Here is a 12,209-nt window from a genome sequence, read left to right as displayed (position 1 = left end):
AGGAAAGACTTAGCAAAATGTATTTGGGATTGATCCATATGGTGAGGCTGTTCCTGACCCAGCCCTCCTGGGCATCCTCTGTGGTAGGCACAGGCTTGGGGACAGCATCCACTTCTGGGGAATGGTGCTGAGCCTCCAAGGTTTCCACGTCTGCTTCTGCACCCCGCGTGTTGCTCCCCATCACGGCTGGCTCAGGACACAACCCCTTTGACCACGCTTCTGTCCATGTGTGTGGGCTCCTTCCAGCATCATTCCCATTCCCACTGTAGCCTTGGGGGTCCCTGAGATCCCCCAGTCCCGTGGTGCCACCGTGGCCATCCAACCCCTCTGCAGCTGCTCCTGTGCCACACCAGAGGCTGTTAAAAAGATGCTGACGGCCGTTTTTCACTCCCTGCTTCTCTGTATACACACAGGACCCGGCTTTATCTGCTTTCTCACCAATATTTTTTTATATAACGGTGAAATATTTATATTGTCCAATAAAAGGCAGTAACTTGCAATCTCGCTCAAATTCATCGGAGACCAGGAGCTTCGTTGTCTGAATTTTTCACCCGGCAGCGACCCCTGGTAATTGGCTCCATACATCTTTGGCATCAGGGATTTACATACAGGGAAGGGGGTGATGGATGGCTGGGGTCAGCTGCCTGCCCTGTGGCCTGGCTGGCAGGGGAGGCTGCTGCCTCCCTGTGCCAGGTCTCCTGCCCCATATCCCATCACGGTACAGCCAGCTGGGTTTTGGTGATGCCAGGGAGGAAAGAGCCAAATCCCTCACGATTCAGGTAGCCACAGCTTAAATCCCTGCGGTGCTGGGGTGCAAGGCTGGCTTCATGGGAGTTTTGAGTTTTTGCTGGGACGGGAAGATGGAGCAAACTGCAGGTCCTGCAGTCAGGACCAGCTGCTGATCCTATGGAGGTGGCTCTTTTCCTCACAAACCAAATTTGCCCCAAGAGTGCCCATTTTGGGAGCAGGGTGGGCGGGTTGGGGATGGGATTGAATCGCTGGGGGCCAGAGCTCGGGGCACAGCTGAGCCCCAGGCAGACACCTCCTGACCTCGGCCAGCAGCACCTAGGCCCCCAATTTATCAAAAAGCAATTAATGGCCACCCCCCCCCCCCCCAGGTTTTATGGTGTCTGTCTCTTCCCGCCGACTGCAGGGCAGTAATTAGAGTCTGTCTAATGAGGTTTCTGTAGCGGGAATATGTCCTCTCGCCATATCTCCCCACCAGACAAAGCCTTTGCCACAGTTTATGGTGCCAGCCTAAATTTTTTCCAGCTGTTTTCACCGTGGTCCGAGCCAGATAAGGACCAGGACACCCCCCAGGCTGTGGGATTTACCAGGCGTCACCCAAGAAGTCTCTTCCCAGCGCATCCACCCCATCATTTTCATTCCATTTTATTTTTTTCCTGCATTCCACCAAAATTAAAAAGCCATCTATATCTTAAAAACCTTATTTATGAACACTTAAGCGTAAGTAAGTCATCGTTGGATGGCTTCCCTCCCTGCTGATGGATGGAATCTGGCACCGGGGTGGACCGGGAGGGAAATCTGGCAATACAATATGCTGTGCTTGACTATTTTGACACTCGGAGTGCGATGTTTTTTTTACAGTTACTGATGAGCTTATGGCACTGCTCCTTTTGGAGGAGCGAGGAGGAGGCTGGGGCTGAGAATATTGATTAGCGAGCTCCTGATTATCTCAACAACCCTCTCGGCTTGCCTTTTCTTTTGCGGGGAATACAGAATTCCTTCAATTATTCATGTGAACCCCCTTGTCGATACTGCCAGCGCAACACCGAGCAAAACCGCTCCGGGGGAATCGTATCCCTCAAATTCAAACCCCAACCCTCCTGAACCCCCTTTATTTTATTTTTCCCTCTATTTTTCTTTTTGGTTTTGTCCACCTTTTGTTTTTGTTTTGTTCCACAAGGAGCTTCGTGCCGTTGCTTTGGCGCTGGCAGGGTGGCAGGGGGGAAGCACCAAGTCTCATAAACATTTAATTGAGCTCAGTTGGGAATTTGGGAAAAATGTACCTGAGGTTCAGGAGATTTGCTGTTAGGGAATTAACTCGGCAGGACAGCAGATTTCCCTCCCCAGCAACGAGATTTTGGGGAGCTGTAGATGTGAGTGACTAACAAAAGGGAAGCTAATTAGCAAATTAAAGGCAAATTCTAGCCCCTAACCTTGAGGTTTGGGGATTTCTGGCTCTTGCCACCTCCAGTAGCTCTGTTGGGTGGGCAGAGATGGAAGGAAGGGGTTTCATGGGGGGTGCAGCATCCTGCTGGATGCAGGATCCACCTGGATGCCTCCCAGCAGTGCGGGAGGGAATTTTGGGTTTCGAGGCGTTTATAAAAAGCAAACGTTGAGCGTTTGGCGCGGAGCTGCTGGCACCCAGCTCGCAGCCCAGATGGGGGGAGATGGGCTGTTTGTTAAAAAAAATGAATTAAAAAAAGACGAGAAAGGGGAAAAAAAAAGAGCAACTCTAAAATAGCTTTTCTTGGAGGCTGTGTGGGGAGGGGTGTTTCTGCCAGCCTGGCTGGGTGGGAGGGAAAGCTGGCAGCGTTGTAGGGAATGCTCAGAGGAGAGCTGGGCACCGGGGGCAGGACCTGCCCTCACCACCCATGATCCTGGGGATGATCCCAGGCCTTTCCCACCCTGTTGGCTCCTGGGGGGTTGAAATGGGCAGAGCCCTGGGAGGGACAGAGTGGACAGAGCTTCCAGGCAGGGCAAGGAACCACCCGTGCTGGGAGGTGCCAGGGTGTGGCCAGAAGGGGCCAAGATGTGTCTGGGAGGTGCCATGGTGTGGCCAGGAGATGCCATGGTGTTGTCAGGAGATGCCATAGCATGACTAGGAAGCCCAGTGACATGGCCAGGAGATGCCATGGCCGGGAAATGCCTCGATGTAACCAGGAAGTGCCGTGCTGGAAGAGGCCATGGCACATCCAGGGGATGCTGTGGCATGGCCAGGATCCTCTGGATGAGGCTGGAATGTGGGAATGTGAGGAGGAGCCGAACCGCTGGGGTGGGACAACACAATCCCAGCCCACCACACTGCCAGGGAAGACTTCTCCATCCTCCATCCTGCGCCAGGAGCTCCAAACCCGCCGAGGCTCCGCCTGAGCCTCGGTTTTGGTCCCTGATGCCAACAAGAGTCTCGTGGCACTTCAGGGCACCTCTTTTCTCCCCAGGAACTTAATGCTCTCTTCAGGCCCTGCTTCCCCTGCTCCTCTAATGTGCCTGGATGGAAACCCCTGGAGAGCTGCCGGTGTTCCGAGCTCGCCAGCAGCGACACATTAGGATCTGTCATCTGCTGAGCATTACCTGGTTTTAAATCTGTCTCTTTGGAGCTACGGGAATGCATAGGAAAATATTAAAGTAAACAATAAGTGGATTTACACAAATGTGACTGATTTCCATATTTTTCATCACTTCATTTTATTACCGGGTTTACGGATATGCTCATTTATTTATAGGGCAATCCAGTATTGATTCATTCCGATGCGCTGTGCATAAACACATAAAAGAGAGTGATAACAATAGGAATACATTTTCAGTCTTTTAAATACTGCATTTTTTCCAATAGTCTTCATTAGATCCGCTCCAGGAATATGAGCAATGTCCTTCGGGAAGCCCAGCCGGCCCTTCCGCCCAAGTGGCTCCGGATTTATGGGGGTGTCAGGGAGAACAGGATGCAATTCCCAGCGCAGCAGCAGCTGCTTCCCCAGCTCTGCCACCTTCCTCCCACCAGGGAATTTTTTCCACAGGAGGTTTTGGGGGATTTTATCCCAAAAGGTGGATTCTCCTCTCCTGAGGTTGGGTTTCTAGGCTGCTTTGGTGCCAGGCAGCGCAAGGTGGACATCAGTGAGGTGCTGCTGATTCTGGAGCCAGGCTTAAGGGGGCTCAGGACTCTGTTCTTCTCCTTTCCCCCTCTTTTTCCTTCCTTTTTTCCCTTTAATCCTTCTCTATTTTCCTTCTCTTTTCAACTATTTTTCCTTTTTCCTCCTTTTCTTCTTTTTCTTATCTTCTCTCTTTTCCCTCTTTCTGGTTTTTAGTCTTTTCTCTCTCTTCTCTTTTTCTTTTTCCCCCCTCTTTCCCCCTCTTTGTCCCTTGTTTCCTCTCTTTCCCCTTTTTTCCCTTTTACCCTTTTCTCTCTTTTTCCCCTTTTTTCCCTTTTTCCTGTCATTTTCCCTGTCATTTTCCCTCTTTTTTCCTCTTTTTCCCTCTTTTTCGAATTTTTGAAAGCCTGCATCTCTCCCATCCCATGTATTTCCCCCTCAAACCCCACTTTTCCTCTCTCCCCATGAATATTAACCAGGGAGAGCCGAGTGTTCCATCACCTGCGTCACGGGAAGGAGCCCATAAAATCGGGGTGATGGATGGCAAACATTCCCCCTCTGGTCCTTCCTCTAAATGGGAAGGAAAAAAGGGGAAAAAGGAACATTTTTAAATATTAACCTGGAGGGGTGTGGATGGGCTCCTTCTCTCTCCTATTCCTGAATACATCTCCTAAATATTTCAGCTCTTGTATAATTTTTTTCCTTGGTGAAGGAGTAGCAGGACCAAGAGAAGAAATTGTAACCACAGAGGATAAACCCAGCTTTTCTTTTTCCCCCCTCTTCAACTAAAGGGCAGCTCCTTTCTCTCCCCAAAAGCAGTTTAATGGCAACAGCTTGAGAGGGACAAAGTTTGAATATCCTTGTGCCGGAGAAAAGAGCAGAGCGAAAGCCCTGCTAATTACAAAAGTTGCTTTATGAAAGATAATTCAAAGCAATAATTTAGCAAACATAATCAAGTAGCGCAGATGGGGATTTTGATGAATAGTTTGCAACATGCAATTAGCAGCTCTTGCAGTTACATATCATTAACCCTCAGAGCACAAAAATTATTTTCTCATTATTAGATGAAAAGGTAAAATTAAGCTGACTAGACAGTAAAGGAACAAACTACAATTAATTACCTTCATTTATTACAGTCATTATTTTAAACTTATTTTTTTTTCACTCTGATAGATAGATGAAAACATCTAAATTAAAAGTTTTGTTCTGCTAAATAGGAGGTGAAACTTTGCGATGCTCGGGGTGCGGGGCCAGCCTGGCTCCATCCCAGCTCCATCCCGAATCCAGGGATCAGTGGGAAGCCCCTCATCACCCCACATCATCCATGCCAGGGCTGCAGAGCCTGAGCATCCCTGCCTGTATCCCCCACCAACCTGGACCACTGCTGTCAGCCACACAGGGAATTTTGCCTATTTTTGCAGGAACATAATTTTCCAGGAACATAATTTTCCAGGAAAATACTTTTCATGGAAAATAATTATGGGGGACTTGAAAGAAATCTGGCCTTGCTGGGAATTAACCTGCCCAGGTGGCACCTTCTCGTGGTGATGGTCAGAAATCAGCCTGTTCCTCATTGGGTTGGATGCTGAGAACTTTGATTTCGGGATTTGTGTTGGTGGCAGATGGTTCGGAGCTGCCAACTGTCAGCAAATGCACTAAAAAAATAAATTCAGGGAAAAAGAATGGAGAAAAAAAAATGAAGGAAAGAACCAGCTCGAACAGCCAGCGAAAAAACCCGTGGATTAAATTATGGTGGGGAGGGTGGATAAGCTTGAAATATTTTCCCTGTCACTGATGTGGGGGCTCAGCCCAAGAAATCCTGCGGTGCAGGGGAAGGGAAGAGCTTGGACTCCTTCTCCCTGGGCCAGCAGGGTTGGGATGGTGTGGAAAAAAAGGGGGGAAAAATAACCTAGTGAACTGAACATTCTCTGTCTCTGCTCTCAAGAACTTTGCCAAAACATCGCTGAACTTGTCAGGCAATATTACAACAAAATTAAGAACCAGCAGCAATTTTCTCTCATTCGGGATCCCGTGCTCTATGAAGTAAATTATTAATGCATTTTTTTCCTCCGTTAAGCAGTTATTTGCAGCAGTCTTGGTGTATTTCTCATTAGAAATAACATCATCTAAAGAACTTATATTGATTCTTTTCCCCCCCACCCGTCCCTTTTTTTTTAATCTCCGAATCATGGACGTGAACAACATATTTCTGTGATGTTCCCTTTAACTAGAATTCTCAGGCTTTATTTTTATATTATTGATCTTTTTGACGTGAATTGCTTTTTGGCCTTGTGAAAATCTCGGGAGCTGCTCCTGCTTTTGGAGGAATGGGGAGGGGGGCTGTGGAATCGGGGGGGTGCGATGAGGTCTGGGCGGGTGTGCAGTGGGTTTGGGGGAGTGTGTGATGGGTCTGTGTGTGTTTGATGGGTCTGTGGATGTGTGTGAGGGGGTTGTGATGGATCAGTGGGGGTGTGTGATGAATCTGTGGGTGCGCAGTGGCTCTGTGCACACGTGTGGTGGATTTAAGGAGCTGGTTGGACATGGAGGCACCAAAAGGCCCCAACATGTGGCTGGTTCCTCATGGTTGTCCATCCCCACCACCCAGAGCTCTCCCAGGACAGTGTCTCCTTCCCAATCTCCCCCTCCTTGCCACCCTCTCCCTCTCCCCAACTTCTTTACACATCAGCAAAAAAGCACCCAGGGAAAATAGCGAAGGCTTGAATTAATTTTTTCATCAGTTTTCTTCAACATTTGGGGTCTCTGTTGCCGCTTTCTCCCCTGACAGCTGTTCCTCGACGCTGAAAAAGAGCTCATTTGTGGTTTACTGCCATCAGTATTTAGATGGAAATAACCCACTACTTATCCTGCACTTGATCTCATGGATGTAAGAATAAACTCTCCGCCGGTGCGATGCAAATCCCGCGCCTCTGGAGCGGGGACGCTCAGACGCTCCGAGCTCGCCGCTGCGCCGGGAGGAGGACCGGCTGCGCCGGGGGAGTTTTACCATTTTGTCAGTCAATTATAATAATATTTCTGCTTCCAAATGTTTAAAAAGTTGGCTTCAGAAGGTATAATCATGGCACAGAGGCCAGCCTGACAATAGTAATTAATTAGGCTATTACGCATTCTGCAGTGATAATTGCTTTGCTGGAAAGTCACCAGCCATGAAAAGGACCCGGCGCGTAAATGTAATTTATCAGACGGCGGCGATCCCGCGCCGCTGCCGCGCCTCACCTTGAGCCCACGGATGCTGCGGAGGGAGGTGGAGGGGGGAAAAGTGGGAATGGCGAGTACCTGGATGTTTAATGCAGAGACAGAGCTCGCTGCGGGCACCGAGGGCTCTGCAGGCGGAAGGAGAGCAGAGGGTGGCGGGTTTGTGCCGCCAATGGGCATCGTGGTGATGGGGAGAATGGGAGTGATGCCATCCTGGCCCCACTGAACCTGGGCTGCTTCCATTTTTAGCCATTTTCTCCTCTTTTTAGCATGGTTTTAGATGTTGCTTTCTTGGGTGTGGATGGAGGGTTTGGTTCTGCACCAAGAAAGTGAGAATTGAGGTGTTTTAATTATAAAACCTTGATTTTAGGGCTGATGTGGGCTTTTCCTGGGTGTTTTTTCAGCTCTGTGTGAGGAATTACAGCAGTTTCAGTGCTGGCTGAGTCATCCCTGTGCGGGACTCGGAGCTGCTCCGGCAGGAATCTCCCCTGGCATTTGAGTAAATTATCCCCCATCCAGAAAAGATCACTGAAAATGTTAAATATCTTTTTTTCCATTGACATTTCCTAGAAGTTCAGTGGGACTCGGGAAGAGCTGAGTGGGTACCTGGTTCACCATCCTGCCACTCGCCCATGCTGGTGGTGCCCTGGCACCGATACGGGCCGGAATGTGCTGGAGCCCAGCGCAGGGGATAGGGCAGGAGCTGGGCTGGTGAAATGGCCCCAGATTCCTTGTCTGATGGAACAGGCTTGCCAGCAAATGGCAGATCCTGCAGCTCCAGTTAAGATGCTGGTGGTAGTTAATGGATGCTGTGGGTGCTCCCTGGGAATTTGGGCTGAAGGGTGGCTTCACCCCTCTCATGAACCCAGAGGGAACCTGGGTCTCTCCCTGGTGAGCCCACAGTAGGAGAGACAAGGTCCAGGGAACTGTGGCACGGAGATGCTGCAGGCTCCTTCCCACCCCAGAGCCACAATGTTCCCAAGGGGGATGCTCAGATCTCCGTAGGGATTGCTGAGGAGAGGGAAAGGCTTCAAAGGTTTCCCTTGAGAAATGCTTTGTCTCTGTGATGGGACTTGAGGAATGAAATGCAGTGCAAACAGCTTGGTTTGGAGTCTGGGCCAGCTCCTTGCCCCTGGCACAGGTTAGGGATGCACAGGGACAGGCACGGGTGATGCAGAGGGAATGGAGAACATTTGGGCTGGATCTTTGCTCTGCACCCTTTGGTTGATGCCAGCTCAGGGGACATGAAGCTCTCCAGAGCAGCTGGGGCAGGTGCAGGCATCCCCATCACCCTGTGTCTGCTCCTGCTCCCCTCCTGTGCAGGCCAAAGGGTTTGGGAGTGGGGAGGTCACACAGGGCTGATGCCACGAGCAGCCCAGCACCGCTGTGTCCCCACATCCTCACTGGCAGATTCAGCAGGCACGGCGCTGTCTTGCTCCAGCACACAGGCAGTGCCAGCTCCTGGTGCCTCCTCCCTCCCTTCCCCTCTTTACTATTATTATTTTAAAGCACCCTGAAGCCAAGCATTTTTGCAGAACGCTGAAGAAAAGCCCCCAGATTCCTCCTCTGCTGGAGCCGCGGTGCTGAGAAAGTAGGTTTGTGTACGAGCCGCTATAAAAAGCCCAGCTTATACAATTTTAACAATAGAAAAATGATCTTTGTGCTCCAGTGCCTGCGAGCTCCAGAGGAGAAGGCGGCTTGCTCAGGTGGCTGCTGGATTACAAATGAGCCGTTTGCTTTGGGTTGGAATGACAAGCGATGGCAACCTGGGCTGGCGGGGTGAGCCAGGAGCTCTGCTGGCATGGAAGAGGGAAAAGATGCTCCGGTGTGGGAGCTGCCACTGGACTGAGGCCCAAAGTTCAGGCTTTGTTTCATAATTAGCCCATTGGTGGCTTAAGAGCAATTTAATTGACTATTTCCCTGTCACAATAGTGTGTCTGCTGGGTGGGCACCACTTTCTCCATCACTAGCTGGTGTGAGCGCCCAGTTTGCCTCCAGCCGGATATTTTCCAGCTGGGAATGGGTCACTTCCATCCCTGACGCCTGTGTCCTCGTGTCTCACTGGTGCCCCATCCCATCCGCTCCAGGTGGGGCTGGATGTGAGGGGTAACCAAGGGGACCTGGTGGGCAGCAGCTCCTGCCCCGAGGTGTCATTGTGCCTTGAAAAATTAAAGGGAGTAAATGATTCATGCTCATAAATGTTGGATGGGAACACGCAGCAGATTAATGTTGTTGGGTTATTGGGATGCAGCTGGTGTGAGTGTCACCAGCACCCCGGTACCCCAATAGCCCAGGGGGACAGGGACAGGACATGTCCCAGTCTCGGTGTGAGCATCACTTCCACCCCCAGCGCCGTCCTGGGAGGGTGGCTGGGGAAGGCCTTGCGCTGGATCTGCCCCGGCGGGCACAACAACGGGCAGGCTTCTTTATTTCTTATTTAAGCGCCGACATTAAATTATAATTTTCATTTACTCAGAGCACATCAATGATTTAGGGCGACGTGACATGGCAGCGGCACAAGGAGTTTAGCCACAGGCAGCGAGCGGCTGCGCGGGGCACGCAGCGGACACAGAGCCGCGTGCCGGTTTTGGTGGCACCGGTCCCATCGGCTCGGCCGGTTCCTTCCTCCAAGCCCATCCCTGACCCCTTTATCCCTCTCCCCGCAGGTGATTGCACTTAGTAAGAGAAGCAAGGAGGCTGAGACGGCTTTCCTGAGCGTTTACAAGCAATTGCTCGAAGCTCCAGGTAAGCAGCGCGGTGGCGACCTGGCTGCCTAACGAGTTGCGCGCCGGTGCCCAGAGGAGCCAGCGAGGACCGCAGCACCGTCCCCGGCACGGCTGGCGTCGCCGACCGCGGCCGGCGCATGGTGCTCTGGAGATCCCAGCCGAAGAGAGGAGAGGAAGCAGCTTTTGCCATCGCTGTGTTTCAGCCCCTGAGCCAAATGCATCTTGACGTTAGGAAAGGAATACATTTGCTCAGCCCGTGTAGTAACACTGCGGCTATTCCCGCTTGTCTGTTTGATGGTAAGTTGACCGAAACGGCCGAGCGCCGGCTCGCAGCACGAGCCACGGGGACATCCTGCCCGTGTCACCCTGTGGCCGGGGCACCGCGCCGTCCTGGGAGGGGGAAACTGAGGCACAGGGCAGCACTGAGGTTTGTGTTGGCAGAGCTGGTCCTAGGGACAGGTGAGGGGCTGGGAGCCCCCTCCTGCTGCTCCCCACTTCGGGGGGGTTTGTGTTCACCAGGCACGGAGCGTCCCCCGGCACGTCGGGGGCTGAGAGCTGCAAACGGCTGAAGATGTGCGGAAAGGCTCCTGCAGGGCCACTAATTCATTTTCCAGACATTTAGGAATAACAAAATGTTTTAATGATTTCTTAGGGGAATTAGGGAGACATATTTTTGTCCTCATTAAATTTTCTCCTGTGCTACGAGAACCAAATGTCAGCTCGGTTTCCAGAACCCAGTTATCTTCCCTCGCCACCTCCTCCCGCCTGCACACGCCTGCACATGGAGGCACACACATGCACGCCCCAAAACTGCTTCCCTGTGCTCTCTGCACTCCTCCTCCTCCTCTTCTCCTCTCTCTGCTTTCCACAGCATCATCTCTTGCTCCCCTCCTGCTCCCCAAATCCTCCCTCCCGCGGTTCATCCCCGTCTGTTCCATGTCCACATGTCTCTCGACAGGCGAACTCTTTGTGGAATACTTTCCAAGCGCCACATAAGTCCTGATTCGACATTTTTTTGCTTTGAATGGCTGCTGTCAACACAAATCTCTGGCAGAGACTGTAACGGAGCCTGATTGCTCAGCAAGTATTTTGATAAGTGAGCTGGCTGTGTGTCTGTAATTACGGGAGAAAACCGTAAATCTTTTGGATATTGTTCACACAGATGTGGCGTGAAGGGAAGGGGGGGAAGCAGTAAAATGTGTTAAAAGCATAATTAATGTCATTGTTGTTGGGGATGATTTGATTTAAGGCTGACTTTGACTCGTGGAGGGATTCGTAGGGCGCTGGTGGATGTGCTTGAGCAGGTTGGGATGGGGTGGCAGAGGAGAAGCCATCCCGGTGGAGAGGTGATGCCATGGAGGTACTGTGGGTGTCCCATGGGTGCACCACGGGTGCCCCGTGCTCCTTCTGGAGCCAGGCAGCAGCACAGAACATGGGCTGGGTTGGGTGGCCCTGGCACAGGGATGAGCTGGTGATCCCCAAGGATACTGCTGCTCCCTGGAGCTGTGCCTGCTTAGGAGAAGGTGAGGAGCACCCAGAACGCCTCCCACCCACCCCGCCATCACACGGGTGTCTCAGGGTGCTCCAGTGGCCAGAGGAGGGGTGTCCAGGAGTGGGTCTGCTGGTGGCCCAGACCCCTTCCAGCACAGGGAAAGACCCACGGCCTCACTCCCCCTGGGGACACCAGGAGGGATACCTGTCCACTGCCCTCATCCCTGTTAGTGGGCATCCAAAGGAGGGCCATGGAGATGGTGAAGGGTCTGGAGGAGGAGCCATGTCAGGAGCAGCTGAGGGCACTTGGTTTGTTCAGCCCGGAGAAGAGGAGACTGAGCGGAGCCCTCATCCCAATCCACAGCATCCTCACGAGGGGCAGTGCAGGGGCAGCTCCGATCTCTGGGAGCAGGGACAGGACCCAGGGAACGGCTGGAGCTGTGTCAGGGAGGGTCAGGTTGGATATCAGGGAAAGATTCTTCCCCCAGAGGGTGCTGGGCACTGCCCAGGCTCCCCAGGGAATGGGCACGGCCCCGAGGCTGCCAGAGCTCCAGGAGCGTTGGGACAGCGCTGCCAGGGATGCCCAGGGTGGGATTGTTGGGGTGTCTGTGCAGGGCCAGGGGTTGGACTCCTGGATCCTTGTGGTCCCTTCCAACTCAGGATATTTCGTGATTCTGTGATCCTGCTGCAGCACTGCCGGTGCCACTAAAGGATGGCCAATGACGCCAGCTAGTGGTGGCACTTTTATAAGTATTTATTTATTTAATTTGTATATATAAAATATATCTCTGGTGGGTGAGGAGCGACAGATCGGGGATTGAACAGGGACACACTCCTTCCTGTGGGAGCTGGCTGTGCCATTGGTGGGTGATGCACTGTGGCCCCGGAGTGTGTGGTGCCATAAGGTCCTGTTTAGGCACACGTGTCCTTCATGTCACCCGTCACC

The 12,209-nt window shown here is 52.0% G+C and overlaps 1 protein-coding gene across 7 annotated transcripts in view; it reads left to right on the top strand.

The window, feature by feature from the left end:
* CUX2 (cut like homeobox 2) overlaps positions 1-12,209 on the top strand; it is a 64,282-nt gene that overhangs the window by 37,220 nt on the left and 14,853 nt on the right. For 5 of the 7 annotated variants that reach the window (XM_032127914.1, XM_032127915.1, XM_032127918.1 and 2 more), the window contains exon 2: positions 9,713-9,791. In XM_032127914.1, the coding sequence (XP_031983805.1) occupies positions 9,713-9,791 (79 nt within the window). Of the gene's footprint in view, positions 1-9,709; positions 10,070-12,209 lie in introns of those variants that run through there. The other 2 variants (XM_032127916.1, XM_032127913.1) reach the window with 2 other exon arrangements.

The sequence above is a fragment of the Corvus moneduloides genome, chromosome 18, assembly GCF_009650955.1.
Source record: "Corvus moneduloides isolate bCorMon1 chromosome 18, bCorMon1.pri, whole genome shotgun sequence".
Taxonomy (NCBI): domain Eukaryota; kingdom Metazoa; phylum Chordata; class Aves; order Passeriformes; family Corvidae; genus Corvus; species Corvus moneduloides.
This window is presented reverse-complemented; position numbering and strand designations above follow the sequence as displayed.